This window comes from Engraulis encrasicolus, chromosome 17 (genome assembly GCF_034702125.1).
Source record: "Engraulis encrasicolus isolate BLACKSEA-1 chromosome 17, IST_EnEncr_1.0, whole genome shotgun sequence".
Lineage (NCBI taxonomy): Eukaryota > Metazoa > Chordata > Actinopteri > Clupeiformes > Engraulidae > Engraulis > Engraulis encrasicolus.
The window spans coordinates 8829707-8851891 of record NC_085873.1 but is presented as its reverse complement, the minus strand read 5'-3'; the positions used below and the strand labels follow the sequence as shown (position 1 = coordinate 8851891).

The 22185-nt window shown below is 44.1% G+C and overlaps 1 protein-coding gene across 2 annotated transcripts in view; it reads left to right on the top strand.

The window, feature by feature from the left end:
* The window catches only part of ttll6 (tubulin tyrosine ligase-like family, member 6), a 37050-nt gene that overhangs the window by 4662 nt on the left and 10203 nt on the right, over positions 1-22185 (top strand). The window contains exons 3-14 of one of the 2 annotated variants that reach the window (XM_063221696.1): positions 519-692; positions 2177-2214; positions 2448-2566; positions 2802-2932; positions 5104-5260; positions 9874-10017; positions 10289-10374; positions 11399-11453; positions 11957-12127; positions 12345-12523; positions 13206-13394; positions 13764-13926. In XM_063221696.1, the coding sequence (XP_063077766.1) occupies positions 520-692; positions 2177-2214; positions 2448-2566; positions 2802-2932; positions 5104-5260; positions 9874-10017; positions 10289-10374; positions 11399-11453; positions 11957-12127; positions 12345-12523; positions 13206-13394; positions 13764-13926 (1605 nt within the window). In that variant the 5' untranslated portion in view covers position 519. Of the gene's footprint in view, positions 1-518; positions 693-2173; positions 2215-2447; positions 2567-2801; positions 2933-5103; positions 5261-9873; positions 10018-10288; positions 10375-11398; positions 11454-11956; positions 12128-12344; positions 12524-13205; positions 13395-13763; positions 13927-22185 lie in introns of those variants that run through there. The other variant, XM_063221697.1, reaches the window with a different exon arrangement.

Here is a 22185-nt window from a genome sequence, read left to right as displayed (position 1 = left end):
TTGATTATAGATTGCAGACCTTTATCATTTCTTTTCTTTTTGACTATTTTGTTCAGAATAGGGCTGGGCGGTTCTGGAAAAAATGTGCATCATGGTTTTCTTGATGAAAATTGATATCACGGTTCTCTGCACGTTTTTTTTTATAAGCGGCGATTTTCCCCCACATCTCAATGTTTCTGAAGAAAAGACTGAAATTTAATTAAAAAATGAGATGAAATCCTGAATTTAAATTAATCTCCATTTTAATTTTAATCACTGCTTTGGAATAAAATAAATAAATAAAAAAAACCTTCTCTCATCAAAAAGTGAACCTTGTGTAGGTGAAACCGTTATCACGGTTTTTTAACGGTATACCGCCCAGCCCTAGTTCAGAATAAACACTTTTTGAGATGACGTTAGCTACTTTATTACAGTTGAAATTACAACATTGGCCTAACATGAATGGTTACCGGTATATCTAGACTTAGATTGTGCATATTTGTGTCCCATCCCTTGTCCTGGTTGTTGTTGTTGTGCAGAATGGGCTTGCCTGTACCGGACTGCTCTGAGGAGGAGCCCCAGGCGGACCCCAGTAGCAATGGGGGGGTGGAGGCCGGGGAGGAAGGGGAGGGCTGGGGCAGCGACAGCCAGCCTGAGGAACCCCTACCTCCATCCAGGCAAGAGGGCAAGAGGAAAAAGAAGAGGAAAAAAAGGTAGGTTATTGTACCGGTAGTTGTGTAAGGTTCATTATTGTGTTTATTTTCCTTTCAGACATTTTTTGGCATTTTTGCCTTTATTGATGCGAGGGACAGGACATTAGTGGGAGAGTAATGAGGGGGGGGGGGGGATTTGAAAATGACCGTTATGGGTTGCACTCCAATCCGGGCCCCTGGATTTATGGCCTGCTGCCTAAGCCCACTGAACTATTAGTGCCCTCATGTCTTCATTTCTCATAGAATTTACTGATTTCTAATGCACAACCCAAACTGTTATATGCCTGTTATAGATATAAGAAACCTGTGCATCTAGGTTATATCAGAGTACTGTATATAAATGGCTTCATAATGACACCAGTAGAGCCAGTACACCAGGTGGAGGCCCATGTTATACGTATAGGAGGTCCATGCTGCACAGTGTGGAAGACACGTAGCTTATCTTTTGTCTGACAATTTTCCCTCGTGGTAGACTGAACTTCTTGTGGAGCTCACTTTTTATTAAAACTGAAGTAGGCCTTTGGGCGAAGGACAGAATGGCTTAACACTCTGAAAGAAGCCTATTCAACTCAACTTTATTCTGTTGATGAGTTTCTTAACTGTATGAATAAATATATTTGGTATGTCTAAGCAATTCCATGAGAATTGAATGAAACCTCCACTCCCTAGGCATGCTGGTGGTTGTGTTGTTTATAATTGCAAAAGCAAGTGGTAGACTAAACAGCACCTGATACTGAATCCCTTGCAGCTGTTTGTGTCAGGGTTAATCCCAGTGAGAGGAATGAGGAGTTGACTGGCCGTGTCCCCCTCTGTGTGTGAGAGAGAGATCCCCCTGTGTGTGTGTGAGAGAAGGAAGCGCTGCTGTGCTGTGTTGAGAAGGTTTTCCTTCATGACTTGTAGACTCTAAAGTGCTGTTAAGGCTGACTCTTATATACTTTTGGTTTGTTTGTTTGGTTTATTTATTGATTTATTTATTTGTTTATTTATTGATTTATTGGTCTCTTTATGCCTTTATTGATGGGACAGACAGTGTGAGAGAGTGACGGGAAAGTAGTCGGAGAGAGAAATTAATATGGGAGGATCGGGAAATTATCTTGGGTTGGCCTTGAACCCAGGTCCCTAGAGTAATATTATGGCGCATTAGCCCACTGAGACACAGTGCCCCTGATATGTTTAGGGTGAAGTTAAGTTTAATAAGAGGCCCAGTCTTGCCTCAGCCACTAACGTCTGACTGTACTGTACGCAATTACCCTAGCCTGCCTGCACAACACATTTCAAAGGCAGCCCCGTCAACATTATCTCTCACAAACACGTCCATGGTTAAATGTCGCCTGAGACAACTTTGTTAATGCAAGCCGAGCAGGATGGCCTGTAGCATAAAGTGTGTGTTACTGTAAGAGGCTGGTTTTGACCAGGATAGAGGCAATAGGGCCTCCCAGCAAGGCACATGTCTGTCCCACTGTCTGCATCTTCTCTTCCAGATGACTGTGGATTAATCTGACCAACTGCAAGTATGAGAGCGGTGAGTATTTGTTAATTCACAGACCACAGAACCCCAGAAACTTGCGCAAAGAAATATGCATTAAAGTTAAGGATTTCTCAACTTTTTTTTTTCAAAGCATTGATATCTTTGAATTGGATTACTCTGTCCTCTTGAAGAGGACAAAGCATTCAATTGCCCATTTGTTTTAGTATGTATAGTTTCTGTGCCAAATGAAAGTTGAATATGTGGTTTTCCTTCTCGTCTTTGACCAGTGCGTCGGGCAGCCCAAAAGTACGGCTTGAGGGAGTCTGCGGAGGGGGAGGACTGGACCCTGTTCTGGACGGACTGCTCCGTCTCCCTGGACCGGGTCATGGAGATGAAACGATACCAGGTACCATTACTGGTCTAGTCATCACCATTGCATTGCTGTATTTGCTTGATATGGGAATTTCAGATTAAAGAGGATTTTTTGTGCCGAGCCGTTTTAATAACCTTTTTGTCACCAAAATGATATGACTATGTCTTACCCTGTTAATTAATCAAAACTCTCGGGAATGCCATAGCAATTGTTCTACCATCAGGCCTGAGCCTTGTCTTGTCTACTCTTCTCTCGTCTCACCTCATAGAAAATCAACCATTTCCCGGGCATGAGTGAGATCTGCAGGAAGGATCTGCTGGCTCGCAACATGAACCGCATGCTGAAGCTCTTCCCCAAAGACTACAACATCTTCCCACGCACATGGTGCCTTCCTGCTGAGTGAGTTACCACCATAGCACTGCACAACGACATTACAGAGTCTTTACTAATATATTACCACCTGCTCATTGCCAATCTGGTAGCAACAAAAAAAGCTCTTACCCAAAGACTATAACATCTTCCCAAGCACCTGATGCCTTCCTGCTGACTGAGTTTAGGTGTTTTTTTTTAAATTGAAGGCTTTTTGCCTCTATTCAGACATAACCATTGAGGAATCGGACAGGAAATGGTTGGGAGAAGGATGGTTTAGGGTTGGGAAATGACCTCGGGCCAGAATGGAACTCCAATGGACAGCGTAACAGTATAGTACCGTAGCCGTGTCAGCCACAGCCAAGGCTGAGTGAGTTGTATTTATAAAGAACACAGGGGCAGATTCCTGTAGCCTCATTAACGCCTTACGATTTGTTGAAAATTAAAACAATGTTTCGTTCGTTTTTTGTTTCTGAACCTGGTCAAACATGTTTGACATTTATTAAATATTACATTAAAATTACGCCAATAATATGCTAATATTAACATTCATATATTATTTTTCGAGGGATACAAACTGCATCTAACAATCACCAGTGTGTACAGTAACATCAGCATCATCTCAGAGGCTGTTTCATTGATCCTGTACCTGAACAGTCATCCACTGTTGGTAATGTCACCACTGTAGTTTTCTTTTATCCAACCCCCCTATTAAAACATGCCAGTTGAAAGTAGATATAAAGCATTACAAGTCTGTCGGCCATTATCAGCTAATGGTAGCTGAACGATTAAAATTAATTATTTATGATTAGTGATGACAGCATAATCTGCCCCCTTGCTGTCAATGGTGTCATGGTTTACTTTAGGTCAGGCTTTAAACCATTACAAACAAAAACTGTATCTGTGTAACTTCACATTAATACATTTATATTAGAAGTTTTGTATATATACATTTTTAATTTATGCGTTTTATTTTTAGAGGGTAGAGTATGTAATATATTTATTAGTTAATCATTTATTTCCATAATTTATTCTGCCTATTCACAAAGGCTATATGTTTCAATAACATATCACGGCCACCAATTTTTTCTGAGTTGTCACAATGGCTTGCACATGCACACTTTTCATTCCTGAATAAGTGGATCTTCTCCATGCCAGTCATCTGTGAGTGACTAGCCACAGGAAGACAAATTGAGTTAATCATGGATTCTAAGATTTACAGAAATACAAGCTTTTTATGATCTTTTAGCACATTCTAAGCTTTACAACGATACTCCACACATGGGAATGTAATAATATTTGATGAATTTATGGACTTTTCACTCCTTAAAATAGAACACAGAAATCAGCTCTGAAAGTTTCACCTGACCATAGAAAAAACATTAGGTTAGCCCCTATAAAGACAAAATGAAAGTTTTGGATTAAACAATATGGTTTTCTGAAGCATTCAGTAGCTTCAGGACTTGCACAGTCAGAAAAACTCAAATTCTGCTACTATTCTGCTAAATTTTACTTCACACATTCTGCAAAAATCACAAAAATTCACAAAAATATCTGGTGGTTTTTCTCAGTTTCACTCTCAGAGACATGATACTCTGGTTTTGAATTTCAGTCACATTTTTAATTAGCAGTCAAAGGCGTGGCTGCAAAACATACTGTACTTTTGTCAGATAAGTAAATAGACGTTTATTGTTAAGTAAATACCTTTAAAGGATCGATTTCCTTTGTCATTAATGCGCCACTGCTAAATCTTTAGAAAGTCCGCTCGTCGCTTTGTAAGTACTTAAAAAGAACAGGGAGACATCTAAATTTGAGCTGGCTACGTGATACAGAGACATTAAAGATTGAATGGTCCAGAAGAAATGAAGGGAGAGGCAAGCTCAAGGACACCGCTGGACTGCGGTTTGATTATCTAAACCACTGAAATATAACACCTGCAGGTTTCATCTCACACTCACACAGAAGTTCACATGCATGCACACACACACACACACACACACACACACACACACACACACACACACACACACACACACACACACACACACACACACACACACACACACACACACACACACACACACACACACACACACACACACACACATACAAACTCCTGCACCTCTATTTCACACTACACACAGACACACGCACAAACACAAAGCAACACTCACACACGCCGTCTCCCTTTTGCTTTGCAGTTACAGCGACTTCCAAGCCTACACCCGCGCCAAAAAGTACAAGACATACATCTGCAAGCCGGACTCGGGCTGCCAGGGCCGCGGCATCTTCCTCACCAAGTCCAGCAAAGACATCAAGCCCGGCGAGCACATGATCTGCCAGGTCTACGTCTCTCGGGTGAGATTACACTTTTCCCCCCACACACACCACACCACACCACACCACACCTGCCTCCCTGCCTGCCTCGCCTGCTTACCTGCCTGCCTGTGCTGTGTCGAGAAGGGCTGCTTCATCAAGATGAGCTTACAATAGTCTGTGACGGTAGCCCAGAACAAACCGTGGCCATAACCAGAGATGTATGAAGCAGTACTTTTATGGATGGAATTGCACAACTAGTAGTTTGATATTACATAGTTACAAATAAGTAACATCATATTATTAGTGTTGTAATTACATTCATAACAGTACTTTTCTCCTACTTTATACATCTCTGACCATAGCACCTTTAGTGGGCTGCTTTAGGGCATTCTATGGTAATTGCATTCCAATTAGAATGCAATACTATACAGTAATGTAATGTGCAATTAGAATGCAAGACTAAAATGTTAGTCTTTCACCTTTATACTTAATGTATAAAATGTCTGAGTTGCTCAAGTGATCCGTCTTTGTTACAGTGTGTTGTAATGGCTTGGTAGCTCAGCTTAACGAGTAGCTCATTTCGACTCACCCTTGCCTGCCTGGCTGCCTGGTGCTTGCCAGCTGCTGGGGTTGGAGCTGTGGCTGCTGCTGCTGCTGCCCTGGTATTGACCCCCAGTGGGACAGGGACTCATGGAGGCAAAATGAGTGAATTGAAGAGAGGCCAGTGTTCCATTCTGTCAGCTCAACGGTCAACAGGTTGTAGCAGCAAATCAAATCGATTGATACACTTATGTTGTTCATTTGATTGTCTGCTGCAGGCGAAATTTGCTCCTCATTTGCATTATGTTGAATTTGCCCGAATATTTTTTCCCCTCTTCGCTTGTCTTCATGCCACTTTGGCGGGAGCTCACTTATCTTTGCAAATTTCTGTTTACCTGAATACCTTGCTTGTCCTGCCTTGCCTGCAGGCACTCTGTATGATGGAGACCAGAGTAGGTACCTTCAGCCAGATTGTACATAATGAAGTAATATTTACTAGTATGACAAAGTACAGTAAGTTTTGTGGCTAAAATATGGATGTATGAAAAGTGTATTTTTCTCTGTCATATATGCTTGGAATATGATAGTGGTGAATATTCATGAAAAAGGTCAAATTTGTGAAGGGGCAGCATGAATTCTGGAAATAAACTGCTGAAAATATTACACTGCACTTTTAAGGCTGGCACTGTGGTGCTCTATCTATATGCGCTGCTTTGTTTTAAATGAGCTACCAGTTGCTTGCAGTAAACTGGGCAGTGTTAATCTAACACTGAGGGACTAAGACCAACAGTGGCAGAGTTACATTTGACAGTAAGTTTTGGATTCAAACTGCAAATTTGACTCGTGTGTTTACATAGCTGGAACTCAGACCCTGGCCCTAATAATAAACCATTGAGTCGCCAGGAGTAGTTTGTAACACAGCTTGACGGGTAGTCCATATCGACAGCACTGTGGCCTATGCTACTGCTGTTGCCGCCGCTGCCCCAGCATTGACCTCCAGTCTTCACTCAGGCATAGAAGCCAGCTGACCTTGAGTTGAGGTGTTGCTTGCCAATGACAGCAGCAGGTGTATTGCTATTGCATGATCATGTTTTTATAATGCTTTCAAGCCACCTTTCACGGTAGTCGTTTGCACAGGGAATTCGACCTTGCATGACTAAATGCCTGCATGCTGCATGGTTTCGAAAGATAAAATGCGATACAATTTTGAAGATAAAATGCTCAGTTGGGCATATTCGAAAATAACTTCTTCAGTATGTCATGCAATTATTTTACAAGGTGTCAAATTTACATATATTACATATATAATAATAGTAATAATAATAATAATAATTGTATTTGTATAGCACTGTGTCATACAAGGCATGTAACTCAAAGTGCTTAACAAATGGGGAAAAAAAACATTGTTAGAGATAGATTTAAAAGGAGAGGTATAGAGGAGAGGCCGAAAAAGCAGGAAGGCAGAGGAAGAAGAGATGGACAGAGAATGTAGAGTCATAAGGTCAACGTAGGTTAGGACCAGGATTCTTAGATGTGTAAGGTCCGTAGTGGCTGGGCCTATCATAAGTCATAGATAGTCACACAGAGATTGGGCGCTCAGGTGCGGCCCCTGGTGGCATCAGGGGTGAGGAAAAACTCCCTTTCGCTTGATTCATAGTTTGTAAGGGGGAAAAAAAAGCTCAGTGAGGTCTGAGAAAAAAGACCCCCTATAGTCAGGAAGAAACCTCAGGCAGAGACCAGCGGACACCTAGGGGAGCCCCCTGCCAGGGCTGGTTGCGAGTAGTAAGGGCGCTGCGGCAGCTGGGACACTATGACGCCTTGGCAGCTAGGAGTTGGCAAGGATGAAGAGGTGGGTCTTCAGCTGCTTCTTGAAGGAGTCGACGGAGGTGGCTGATCGGATCTCGATGGGGAGGGCGTTCCATCTCTTGGGCGCATAGCAGGCAAACGCGGCGTCGCCGATCTTCTTCTGCGGGGGGGTGGGGGTCCTTAGCAGCTTGGCATCAGTGGACCTGAGAGCTCGAGCAGGGGCATAAAAAGAGAGCATGTCTGAGATATACTTAGGAGCAAGTCCATTTAATGCTTTAAATACTGTGAGCAGAATCTTAAAGTCGATTCTGTATGAGACAGGTAACCAGTGTAGGTCTGCCAAGACAGGAGAGATGTGCTCTCTCATTCTGGTTCTTGTTAGGATTCTTGCCGCAGAATTTTGAATGAGTTGCAATTTGTCAATTAATTTTTTTGGGAGACCAGAGAAGAGAGCACTTTGTTGACATTTCTAAGATGGAAAAAAGCAGATTTTGTTATCTTGTTGATGTGAGGCTCAAAGCTCAAATCCGAGTCTATGACCACACCTAGGCTAGTAACCTTATCTTTAATGTGCATGCTTAGGTTACCTAGGCTTGAGTGGAGTTTAGCACGTTTTTTCTTAGGCCCAATGAGCAACACTTCAGTTTTATCCTCATTTAATTTTAGGAAGTTACTGTTCATCCAATCTGTGATGGCAGACATGCATTTAGTCAAGGCATGAATGGCAGTGGTTTGGCTAGGCTCGACAGAGATATATAGTTGAGTGTCATCGGCATAGCTATGAAAATCCAAAAGGCACATCATACTTGTTGGAGACGTATTCTCCGATGGTGACAGAAAACTGCCTTCCTGTAATATATGTTTTGAACCACTCTAAGACGTGACCGGACAAGCCTACCCAAGATTCAAGGTGGTCAATTAGTATGTTGTGGTCTATCGTGTCAAAGGCGGCACTGAGGTCGAGGAGGATAAGTGCTGAAACTTTGTTTGCGGCAGTGCTGAGCCTAAGATCACTTATTATTTTGGTTAGTGCTGTTTCGGTGCTATGGTTGGCTCTAAAGCCTGATTGGAATTTTTCCAAGATATCATTCCCAGCCAGATGTTGATTAAGCTGTTTAAATACAACTTGTTCTAGTACCTTGCTTATAAAGGGGAGGTTTGATATAGGTCTGTAGTTGTTTAAAGAATTCTGATCTAAATTTGTCTTTTTTAGGAGTGGCTTTACCATGGCTGTTTTGAATGAGCTTGGAAAAATGCCTGTAAGCATAGAGGTGTTAACAATTTGCAGTAAAGGTGCTGCTAAGCAACCAAGTATGTTTTTTAGCAGATATGTGGGGATCGCGTCAAGGCTGCAGGTAGACTGCTTACTTTCCCTGACTATTTTACAGAGGTCGTCCTCTTTAATTGGACAAAACTTTTGGAAGCTCTCAGGTCTCCTAGGGGGGTTTAACCCTCCCCTCGGTGTATCGCCTGAGTGGGCGACAGAGGTTGCTGCGTTTCCACCTTGGATGCCTTCTCTAATGTCGGCAATCTTTTTATTAAAAAATCTAGCAAATTCCTCGCACTTGTCATGTGATGCTGCATTTAGGTTGTTATTGCTATGTGTTGGATTATGCAGGTGGTCAATAGTGGAAAAAAGAACTTTCGCATTATGCTGGTTGTCTGTTATGATTTTGGAAAAATATGCTTTTCTCTCTGAGCGTACCGCATTATTGTAGGAGGAGATCTCATCCCTAAGGGATTGTCTATGGACTTCTAATTTAGTTTTCCTCCAAAGACGCTCGGTTACTCTGCATTTTCTTTTTAAGGCTCTAAGTGAGTCATTCATCCAAGGTGAATACCTAGCTCTGGTTCTTGTCGTCGTTCTAATTGGAGCTATGTTATCTAGAATTCCTCTTAAGTGTTTGTTGAAGCTATCAACCATTTCATCAGGTGTGCAGTGACCATTTAGTAGGTCACCTGATTTGATGAGGTCTGAAATCTTAAGCTCAGCAGAGGCATTAATGCGTCGTCTGTGAATGACATTGTTGGGTGTGCTAATTTGTGTTGAAATGTCAAAATCAAAAAACACACAGTGGTGGTCGGAGAGGCCGACGTCCGTGACCGATATATTGTTGATATCAAGCGCATGTGAAATAACAAGGTCAAGTGTAAATTTAAGTGTAAATATATTTACATTAACAATTGTATTTTCTATTGAATTCAATATTTAGATGTTATTGCATATTATACTGATTTAATGATATTTGAGTGTTTGAATGATATTTTCCTGAGTATTTTAAATAAAGATTTCCAAACCCTAACAGCCTTTCATCATCGACGGCTACAAGTTTGACCTGCGTATCTATGTGCTGGTGACCTCCTGCGACCCCTTCCGGATATTCCTCTACGAGGAGGGCCTGGCACGCTTCTGCACCACACAGTACAACGACCCCACCAACGGAAACCTGGTGAGAAGGGGGCGTGTGCATGTGTGTGTGTTCGCGCGTGCGTGTGCGTGTGCGTGTGCGTTTGCGTGTGTGTGTGTATTTGGCACATTAACAACAGAATTTTATTTTGGAAACAGGAGCATGGTCATGAAAATAAAGGCATGGCCACTAACTCTTGAACTTAGACTTGAAATCTATATGTCAAGGAATTTGAGTGGCATGACTTCAGTCTACAAAAGTAGCGACAACAGTAACTTATTTTAATTATGTGTGTTTTTGTTATTATTGACAGGACGACGTCTGCATGCACCTTACCAACTATGCCATTAACAAACACAGTGAAAACTTTGTACGTGACGATGACACAGGCAGCAAAAGGTAAATATAAAACAATGTTCACATACACTCAGCACAGAAAATTACCATCACATAGGTTTAGAAATGTGCTACACATAGCACCAATAGTTATTTCTGTGGAATGTGAAGTTATGCATTTCATCAGTCCTATGTCTATAGGATTTTCGTATTCATATTTATTTTTGCCTATTCTTTATGACAACAAGCAAAAGCAATATTTACATACACACAGGAAATCAACACCGCACAGCTTTAGACATGTACTACACAAAGCCATTTCTGTGGAAAGTAATTCAATGCATTTCATCTGCTCTCATCAACCCTCTTCTTTGTATTCAGAGGGTTTTTTTTCTGTGTGAAAACAAACAAACAAAGCAATTTAAACTGACTTTGACCTATAGTCATATTTTTCTTCTACATGACATGACACTGAAGTGTCAGTACTATTTTAAAATCAATTCTGTAGGGGACAGGCAGCCAGTGTAAGCCCACCAGAACAGGAGGGATATGCGCTCTCCTTCTGGTCTTTCTTAGAATTCTTGCTGCATATTGAATTTGTTGTAGTTTATCAATGAACTTTTTTGGGGGGTAGAGAAAAGATCATTACAGTAATCTAATCTGTTAGTAACAAAAGCATGCACAAGCTTTTCGGCGTGTTGTTGGGAGACAATGGTGCGTACTTCAGCAATTTTTCCAAAGGCATATTTTGTTGTTTTATTGATGTGGGACCCAAAGCTCAGATCACAGTCAAGGATTACACCTAGGTTGGTGTAGGCATCATTCGTGTGCTTGTTTAGGTCACCTAGGCTGGAGTGCAGAGCTAGGCGTTTTGTCGTGTGTGTGTGTGTGTGTGTGTGTGTGTGGTACACCCAGTGTCACCCCAGACATTGTCAAGGTGTCATGACAATAGCCAAGTGAAAATCACATTTCATGATCCCATTTGACATTGACCTAATGTTTGACAGTTTCGTGACTGTGTAATAACACTGTCATGACTGACTGTTACGTATTGTCAAGTAAAGTGTTGTCAACCTTTTTCCCACAGGAAGCTGTCTACCTTCAACAAGCACCTTAAGTCCATGTGCTACAACGTGGAGAAGGTGACTATTGCTGATTTTTCCTAACTTTTACTTATATTTTAATGTCTTGCTGACATTGTTTCTTTCTACTGTTTTACTAATTAGTTTAACTACCGTTTTAACTATACTACTATTTTAACATTTTGTTTTGTAAGAGTATCTTCAAAGGTGCTGCACATTATATACTGTATATACTGTAGGTAGAATATGTAGGATTGTAAGCATTGCACCTTTGCTCCCAAATTTGATCTTTGCGTGACAATTTACCATGTAATAAACTAATTCACGGGTTTGACCAAAGTCAAGCAAGTTTTGCAGTCAAAGATGTCTATTACTGGAAATGCAAAATGGCGGACATGGAGACCCCCCTTTTTCATGTCTGGAAATTTTTCCCAGTTATAATGAATACTAAAAAATTGATGGTGGTGATGCATATTCATGAAAACGATAACAGTTCTGGACAGCATGGACAGCATACATTCAGGAAAGAAACTACTGAGAATATTCCATTCTCTATCTTCAAGGTGTGGGTGGACATTGAAGACGTGATCATCAAGACGCTAATCTCGGCGCACCCCATCCTCAAGCACAACTACCACACCTGCTTCCCCAACCACGCCGCCGGCAGTGCCTGCTTCGAGATCCTGGGCTTTGACGTGCTGCTAGACCACAGGCTCAAACCATGGCTTCTGGAGGTGAGAACGGGAGACTGAGAGAAAGACAGAGACTGACAGACAGAAACCGCCAGACAGAGAGAGAGACTGAGAGCGAGAGTGAGAGACAGAGAGTGATTGCTTTGACATGTTGCTTGACTACATGCTCAAGCTAGTGCCTCGTCGTTAGATGGTGTGTTTGTGTGAGTGTGAGTGTGTGTGAGGGCTTCAATGTCTTGCTTGTGCCCCCCCCCTCCAGGTGAACCACTCGCCCAGCTTCACGACAGACTCCCGTCTGGATCGGGAGGTGAAGGACGGGCTGCTGTACGACACGCTGGTGCTCATCAACCTGGTGGCCTGCGACCGCCGCAAGATCACAGAGGAGGAGAGACGACGCGTCAAGGAGAGACTGCAGCAGAACCGCTCCCGAGAGGCCAGGTGAGACAGAGACGCCGCATGCACACACACACACACACACACACACACACACACACACACACACACACACACACACACACATATATATATATGCACGTCTGTACGTATAATGTGTGTGTGTGTGTGTGTGTGTGTGTGTGTGTGTGTGTGTGTGTGTGTGTGTGTGTGTGTGTGTGTGTGTGTGTGTGTGTGTGTGTGTGTGTGTATACACACATGCGTGTAGTACATGTCCATACGTGTAATGTGTGTGGATGTCAGGGCTTGACACTGGCACCTGCCAACCAGCCAAATGCTGGTAAGACTTGGCTGTGGCTGGTAACAATTTCAGTGTCACTAGGTAGGTAGCTTATTCTATGGTAGGCCTTCCTACGACATATCAGAATGGCGTTTATTCTGCCCTTTGCCCCTTGTGTATCAATTGTTTGTATTTAAAAAGCTCAGTTACTCCGTTTCTGTTTGTTTGTTTTATTTCCATGTAGACACCCATGCACTTGTCTTTTTGCTTTAAGCACCTTATCTTCTGAGGTTAGATGTACAGCGTCATGATATAAAAAAATAAAAATAAAAATGTGGCTAGTAGAATAGCTGGATGACTAGTGACTTGGGAAAACGACTTTCCACAGTGGCCAGCAAGTGAAAAAGTGAATGTCAAGCGTTGGTGTGTGTTATGTGTGTGTGTCAGGAGTCAGGAGCTGCGGCAGTGCCACGCGGCCAGCGTGGAGCAGATGGAACGCTACGAGGCCAAGCACATGGGAGGCTTCCGGCGCATCTTCCCCCGCGAGGGCGGCGACAAGTACGACAAGTACTTCAAGCACTCCAGCTCCCTCTTCCAGGACACCGCCGCCTCCAAGGCCAGAGAGGAGTGTGCCAGGTGGGACACGCGCACACACACACACACACACACAATAATTACACAAATACGCAAAAAATACACTCACCGCAGACACACACATACACACACGCACACACACAATCACGCACACACACGTACACACACGCACACACAATCACACACACACACACACACACACACACACACACACACACACACACACACACGATGCATAATGGGTAGCTGAAATGTTTCAAACACTTCACCTTCACCAACTTCACATCCCTGTCCCTGTGACTGTGCGTGTGCGTGCGTGCGTGCGTGCGTGCGTGCGTGTGTGTAAATACTGTGTGTGTGTATGTATTGTTTGCATATTTGTGTAAATATTGTGTGTGTGTGTGTGTGTAGGCAGCAGCTGCAGGAGTTGCGTCTGAAGGCGGAGCAGAAGGAGCGCGATGTGAAGGGCGGCCGCAAGAAGGAGCTGCAGGGGGAGTCTGCCGGGGAGAAGGCCAAACCCACACAGCTCCGCGCACGCCTCTCCCACTCCACACCCAACCAGCAGCACCTCACCGTATGTACCTGGACCAGCCCTGTGTGTGTGTGTGTGTGTGTGTCTGTGTGTGTGTGTGTCTGTGTCTGTGTCTGTGAGAGAGAGAGAGAGAGAGAGAATGAGAGTGTGCGCTAGGGCTGTCGCAATATTCAATAAGCCAATATATTGTATAATAAGTTTCTACATGCAATTTTTTTGGTCAGATAAGTTATATTTGCGTGCTTCTTTGTTTTCCTTATCATTTCACTCTTTCTCTACCCAAGAATACCAACAGGTGCATTATACTCAGTGCAATGACGCTCAAACATTGGTGTCCTTTTGATTTTCAGTCTGTCTGCCTTGTCTATCTATCCTTATCTATCTTTCCATCTATCTATGTATCTATCTAGCACCCTCTGCTGCCACACTTTCAAAATGAGAAAGGGTGTATTCGCATTTTTATCCCATTGTCATTATATAATTAGAAAATTGCCACAAGAACGACAGTATTATCGATTATCGCAATCATTTTTTGGCCAATTTATCGTCCAGCAAAATGTGTTATTGTGATAGCCCTAGTGTGCACGGTTAGGATGGAGAAGGCCAAACCCACACAGCTACACACACTCTCACACCCAACATCTAACCAACAGCACATCACTGTAGTACCACATCACTGTACGCGAGGCTTTAAACAGAGGTTGGTCACATTGCTGTGGCGGCTAAAATCCAATGGTGCCGCCGAGAGGTTGGTTGGGAGGTTTAAAAGCTGACGCGCAAACACTTCTCTTCGTTCGTTGTCCTTTATTCAAGTTTTATCGAGTTCAGTACAAAGGTTAAAAACGCATACTAAAACCGCCACCATGCAGTGTGCTACTGGTGAGTGTTAAAGTGCCAAAGTGCGTTTAAAAGAGCAAATGTTTCTCAGCGTGCGGTCAACAAAAATTGTGCTCTCCCATGCCTACCCCTCTCCCTACCAGTGAGCAGGTGCACAGGTGACTAAATACTAAAACTAATTACCCTGCACTCACGTGACACCCCGCGGTGATCGCCAAATTAAAAGCCATTACAAAAAACACATGACAAGGCATATGGCCGCTACATCCCAGCCCCTAATTATTACCCCATATCACTACGTAATAATTACCACTATGTTATTACTAAGTTACTACATAATTACCACACACACACACACACACACACACACACACACACACACACATACACACACACACACACACACACACGTCCATGTAAATCATGCGTGCTGGATGCAATCCTCCTGGAACCTACCAAGTCAAGTTGGAGCCAGAGGTTCAAGCACGTAGCCCGTCAGCGTGGTCTTTACCACCACCCTCCGTCCGTACGTACGTCCAGTCAGTCTAGAGTCCAAACAGTCCACTAAAATGTTCATGCTTCCGCTTCAAGTAGCAGGCAAACTTTGGTTACAGGCCTGTCCAAGCAGCCTGTCTTGGTCTTGACTTGGAGTCTTCGGACCAGGCCCTTTCTGTCCGGGAAAGTCTGAATGACTCTACCCATAATCCAAGAGTTACGAGGCGCAGCCTGGTCGACTAGAAGGACGATGTCTCCGACTGCAAAGTTGCGCTTCTTGCTTGTCCACCTTTGTCTTTCCTGTAACTGTGGCAGGTACTCCTGAACCCACCGCTTCCAGAACAGGTCTGACAGATACTGAACTTGCTTCCAACGCCGACGAGTGTAGAGATCAGCTTTCTCAAACACCCCTGGTGGTAAAGATTGAGAAGTCTTCAACAGCAACAGGTGATTCGGTGTTAGAACTTCCAAGTCATGAGGATCGACTGAAGCGTTTGTGAGTGGGCGACCATTGAGAATTGACTCCACCTCACAGAGTAGAGTATGGAAATCTTCTTCGTCCAGATTGCTCAAAGTCTGATTCTGCGATCGTAGTGTGGAGTTGAGAACCTTACGCACAGATCTGATCAATCGCTCCCAAGCACCTCCATGGTGCGAACCTGCGGGTGGATTGAAAGTCCATTTGATATTCTTCTTCAGCAGAATGTTGCTGATCTGTTCTTGATTCCAGCCTTCAATCGCTTGCCTTAACTCACGCTCTGCTCCTACAAAGTTTGTTCCGTTGTCAGAGCGGATATCCATGACTTGTCCACGTCTGGCTACAAAGCGCCTCAACGCATTGATGAATGAATCTGTATCCAGTGATGATGCAACCTCAATATGGACAGCTCGTATAGCCAAGCAGGTAAAGATCACTCCGTATCTCTTCACAATACTTCTTCTGCTCTTTACCTCGAAAGGCCCGAAGTAATCTACCCCGACTCTTGTGAACGGAGGTTCATCGGGAGAGACACGGTCCACAGGAAGATCTGCCATCTCTTGGCATCCTGGAGCTGCTCGCCGTTTACGACACACTATGCATTTGGAAAGGACTCTCCTGATAGCTGTAGTAGCGCCAGTAATCCAATACTTTTGTTGAAGTGCTGCCAACATGTAATTGCGGCCATCATGGCCCACTTCCTCATGAATATGTCGAAGGAGAAGACGAGAGATGTGGAAGTCTTTGGCCAGTATTAGCGGATGCTTGGCATTTTCAGACATGTTTGCTCTGCTTAGTCGGCCGCCAACTCTCAGAACTCCATCTATCAAGATGGGACAAAGTTTGAAAAGCGGGCTGTTCTTGCCGACACTTCTTCCTTTCTCCAGACGTTCCAACTCCTGTGCATACTTTTGCTTTTGACTAAACATAATAATGGCCATTTCAGCATTATGTAGCTCATCCACTGTCAGCAGACCTTTGAATGTATTGTCTTGCAAAGACTCTGGGTCACTGTCTGAAACTGGAGTGTTCTGTTTGTTCAAGTCCAATTGCCGCTTTCTTTGACAGCGAGACAATAGCAGTTTCTTCAGCCTGAGGATCCAGGCCACAGACTTCTTCAGCCTCATCCATGATGAAAAGTGGCTAATCAAACGCATAACAGTGTCTGACATCTCTGAGCCATGAGCAACATTCACTGTAGCTTCAACCTTTACTTCCGGATCATCTGGAGAGAGCTTGCTCGTTTGATCAGGATTCACAGGCCAATTCTGCTCAGGTTGCAACAGGTACTCGGGTCCTGAAAGCCAGATCTTATTCTTGATAAATGCATCTGCACGCGACCCTCTAGAGGCCAGATCTGCTGGATTGATGGTGGTGTTGACATACCGCCATTGACATACTTGTGATGCTTTCAGGATTTCAGAGACTCTGTTAGCCACAAAGGTACGGAATCTTGAAGTTTCATTTTTAATGTACTTCAGTACTGATGTGCTATCGGTCCAAAACACTGATGGTTCAAGTGGCATTTGCAGCTCTTGTGTCCATGCGGCTTGCCATGGTAGCTGCTGTAAGCTCCATTCGTGACTTCAAGGGGGCTACCCTGGACTTTCCCATGACGAAGGCGCTATGCAGCTGTGATTGAGCATTCTGTGAGAGCAGGTAAGTCACAACACCATAGCTCTTTTCACTTAAGTCTGTGGAATGATGCAACTGTGCAGTGGTCACTTCACCAAAGTCTGGTGGTTTCAAGCATCGTGCGACCAAGAATTGCTCCAAGTGGACAAGCTCCTCTAGCCAGAGTCTCCATTCCTGTGCAGCGGGCGCTGGTATTGGATGGTCCCAGCCAAGTCCATTCTTACACAGCTGTTTCAGGAGGATTCTGGCAGTGAGGACAACAGGACTCATGAAGCCCAAAGAGTCGTAGATGGAACTGACTGTGGAGAGGATGCCCCTTCTTGTCAGGGGTCGTTCTTGCAACATCATCTTAAACTTGAAGCAGTCAGACTGAATGCACCACTGTACCCCTAACACTCTCTCCACAGGAAGTACATCATGGTCCAAGTCCAAATCCTTCATCTCCTTAGCCCTTTGCTTGTCTGGTATGGCGTCCATCACAGCACGCCGGTTGCTCATCCATTTGGTCAACTTGAAGCCACCTTTGGCGCACAGAGACACCAATTCTTTCTGCAGTTGCACAGCTTCTTTCTCGCTGGCTGCTCCTGCCAGACAGTCATCGACGTAAAAACAGTTAAAAACTTTATCAAGTGCGTCTTGCGGGAAACAGTGCGCATTGTCTTCAGCACATTTTCTCAAGGCAAAGTTAGCACAACTGGGTGATGAAGTTGCACCAAACAGATGTACCTTCATTCGAAACTCGACCAGTTCATGTGTGAGGTCACCTTGAGGCCACCACAAGAACCTCAGCAGATCCACATCTTCAGGTGCTACTCTCACTTGGTGAAACATGGATTCAACATCTGCCATGATCACTACTGGCTGCTTTCTGAATCTGGTCATAACACCCACCAGTGAGCTAGTGAGGTCTGGCCCCTGCAGGAGCTGAGCATTGAGAGACGTTGACTGGAATGTGGACCCGCAGTCAAAGACCACACGGATTTTCCCCTTTCGAGGGTGGTAGACACCATGGTGCGGGATATACCACAGTCTTCCATCTTAATGAGCCAGCTTCTCTGCGGGAACTTGCTCTGCATATCCCTTTGGGATAATGTCATTTATGAAACATGTATACTGATCTTGAAATGATTAATCTTTCTTCAATCTCCTGAATAGGCTTATAGCACGCTGCTCTGCAACCTTCCTGTTGTTTGGCATTCTCACTTGACTGTTTTTCAAAGGAAGTGCAATTTGGTAGTGGCCATCTACCAATGTTGCGGAATCTTCCACCAGCTTCATGAACTTTTCGTCTTCTCTTGACATGCCAGGTTGCTCATTGTTGTTGCATTCAGGAAAATCAGTCTTGAACTGCTGCTGCCAAAGCTCGTCCAGATTCACCACAGATATTCTGTTAACCGTTGCAGCGAAGTCGTCACAGTCGCCATCTAGTGGTCCTGTAACAGTCCACCCAAGAAACGATTTGGTGGCAAACGGTCCATCGTCCACACTGTGGATCACTTCTAAAGGTTCCATGGCCTTTGGCACATTGTTGTGGATCAATAATTCCACTTCGGAATCAAGTTCCGGCAGGTGAACACGTTGCAGATAAGGCCATTTTTCAATGTCACTTTGATGTGGGATGTGGCTTCGACTGACTGGCATTCTTTGTTGTGTGTACACATGTGGAAGTGGACAGAACTGATCACTGTCTAAAGCTGCCACCTCCAATCCAGTGACCAGGTAGCTGTCCACGACCTTCTCTTGGTTCATAGTACGTAACAGAATACGTCTCCGTTTTCCTAACAGGTCGAGTTTGTTCATCAAGTTCTCTGTGCAGAAGACAGCAGTGCTACCTTGATCCAGAAAGGCGTAAGTGGTGAGGATCTTGTTTGTTTTCATTGACTTGATCTGTACTGCTACGATTGGGAGCTTGCACTCACTGCCGCCAGCCCCAGTCAAACCACTGGACACCAAAGTTCTGCTCACTGCTGATGCGCCTTCATCTTCAGAATCTTCAGAAGAATTGAGTCTTTCTTTGAACTGCATGTGAAGGATTGTTGGGTGTTTTGAACCACATGACTCGCAGGACAAACGTCTTTTGCAGTCCCTGCTGATGTGTCCGGTGCACAGACAGCCAAAGCAAACTCCATTTTCCTTTATAAACACAATTTTTTCTCTGTGGGCCCTTTTCTTCATCCCGGGGCACGCGTCCAATGTGTGTCCAGCGCCACAGAACAGACAAGTCTTTGACGGGCCATTGATTGAAGTGCGTGCCGAATCCGATGCCACTATGCTCCGTCCAACAGTATTGACACTTGTAGCAAAGCTACACTTTTTGGGTTGGGAGGTAAAACTTGTTCTGTTCACACTTTTGGTTGGTGTATCATCTTGAATATTCCCGAACACAGGGTCGGTTAAAATCTTTGTTTGTCTTTCTATAAAATTCACAAGGTCACTAAAACCAGCTCTGTGGTGACGCTTCTCTTGTAGATCGCAGGCCACTGTTCTCCAACGATCTCTTAGCCTGTAAGGCAACTTTTTCACAACGGTGAGCATATTTGCTGGCAAATCCAGTTCGTACATGTATTGCACGTCGCTCATCATATTACAGCACCCTCTCAGAAACAAACTGTAATCTTGCAGCGTTTTCACATCCTCAGCTTTAATAGGATGCCAGGCCAAAGCCTTTTCCATGTATGCAGTGGAGATTCTTTGCTCGTCACCAAAGTGTTCTTGCAGTAGGGCCTTTGCTTGGGCATATCCCACGTCAGGGTTCGCATGCATGCAGCTCCTCACCAGATCTCGAGGACGCCCTCTAGTGAATTGTTCGAGGAAATACAAAGAGTCGCTGTTGCTGCTGGACTTGCTCTCCACACCATTCTCAAAGGCTCTCATGAATGAGTGGTACTCCAATGGCTCTCCGTCGAAAACTTGAATGTCTCTCTTGGGCAAAAATGACAGTTGCTGTTGTTGTATGAGTAATGTTGTAATTTCATTTTGTTTTTTCATGATTTCCATAGCAGAGCTGTCGTCACTGTTGGTTGAATGATTTCCAGTGCTTGGTGCATTTTGTGACTGGCCTACAGTAACTGGGTTAGAACTGGCTCCATGTTTGGGTTGTTTTGTGATCGGAAACTGCACTCGAGCGTCACTGTGGGCTCCTCTGACTTTAGGCTTTACAGCTGGGTCGCCACTGATGTTAGGCATTTGCAAAGGCTTTTTTATTGGTGCGGATGGTCTGGGAAGGAAAGAAGCTGCATTGGCATTGAGTGTATTGACTTTAGGCTTGCTGACCTGTGATTCCTTGGCCTTGCTGACATGAGACTCCTCACGGTGCCCATCCACTAGTCAGTTTTACGCAAGCCGTACCAACGCATTCAATTCATTTTCAATGAAATGCGGCATATCGTCGTTACCGGACTCGCAATGCATGTTGGGATTCCGGCACGGCGAGCGTGGCTCCGGTGGCACGTCAAAAAGTTGAGCTCTCCTGAAAGTTATGCAAATTAGCAGCGGCTGACGGACTGCGTTACCCAATGACTGTTGATTACATGAAGATGTCCCATGATACCTGTGGTCATCACGAAGGTGCATTTCCCTCGGTAAAATTAGATTTTTGACATCTGTCGAACTTTTGGATGAACAAAATATAGACTACAAGCATGTATGTTGCATGTGCTTATGATGCCTGGGTTCAAATGATTATGTTCGATTTCGACCATAAGCACAACAACACGAGGCCAAGCTGTGTGTGAAAAAACACATGTGCCGAGTTCGGTAAGAGCATTTTGAACTGTAATTTAGGGGCAGTTGGTTTGCTATATGGATAAAAACGGCTAGAAATGTAGATTGATATTCTTCCTGTATATAACTCCCGGGCCACGCGAGCTGTAGTAGCAGTGCGTCGACACTGGGACATCCAGTACGTCGAGCTGCGATAACGTAACGCTATAATGGATCTCCGGCCTTAGCCTTTGAGCGTTTAGAGGAATGCCTACTGGTCACACTGGCGGACTTTAGCACGTTCAATTTAGCCATGTGAGCTGCAATCTCTTCATCCATGAGCAATTTCTCCTTCCGTCTCCTGATCCGCTCCTCTTCCTCTTCCAAGTCATGTTTTTCCTGCATCCTCTCTTGTCTTGCCTGTAGCGCTGCCAATTTGGCCTGGGCCTTGACACGGGCTTGAGAGGTACTGGATAATGATGAAGATGGCCTAGTTGACACGTTTGATATGCTGTCAGAGGGTTGCAGTTCATCCTGAAGCTCAGACATTTCAGTTTCTTTCTCTGGCTCATTTTGCACTTGTGCTTGACAAACATCATTTTGTTCACTTTGTTCACTCGCAGGAGTTCTTTCAACAGAGTTAATTTGTGTTTCACATTCATTCAACCATGTTGTGACGTCATCTGTAAACCCACTTGTGTAGCTTTCAATACTTGCGAACCATTCATTTTGATTTTCTTTCACGTCTGGTGGCAACAAAGGGGTTAATGTGTCATGCAGTGAAACGGAGGAGTCATACAATTGCTTTAGTGTTTCAAGATTTCTTCTCACAAGAGTCACATTTTCATTTCTTTTCATAAGTTCTTTCATGGAGGGAATTAAGTCTTTGATTTTGTTAACGTTTGTTTTTCGATCCTTTTGCAATGTTTCTATTTTTAGTAACAATGCCTTTTCAGTTGGTTTTGCGTCACGTTTAGGACGACCGCCAGCATCAACACCATCGGGTTCGCCTTTATCAGTCATATTGCAATGTTCAACAGTTCAGCGTTTGCCGTGTAGCAAGCCTCAACAAGTTTCACACTTCACAGTTTCACAAGAAGCCTTCACGTTTCAAGCAGATAGCCCATTTACGTTTCCAAACATGGCATTCAAAC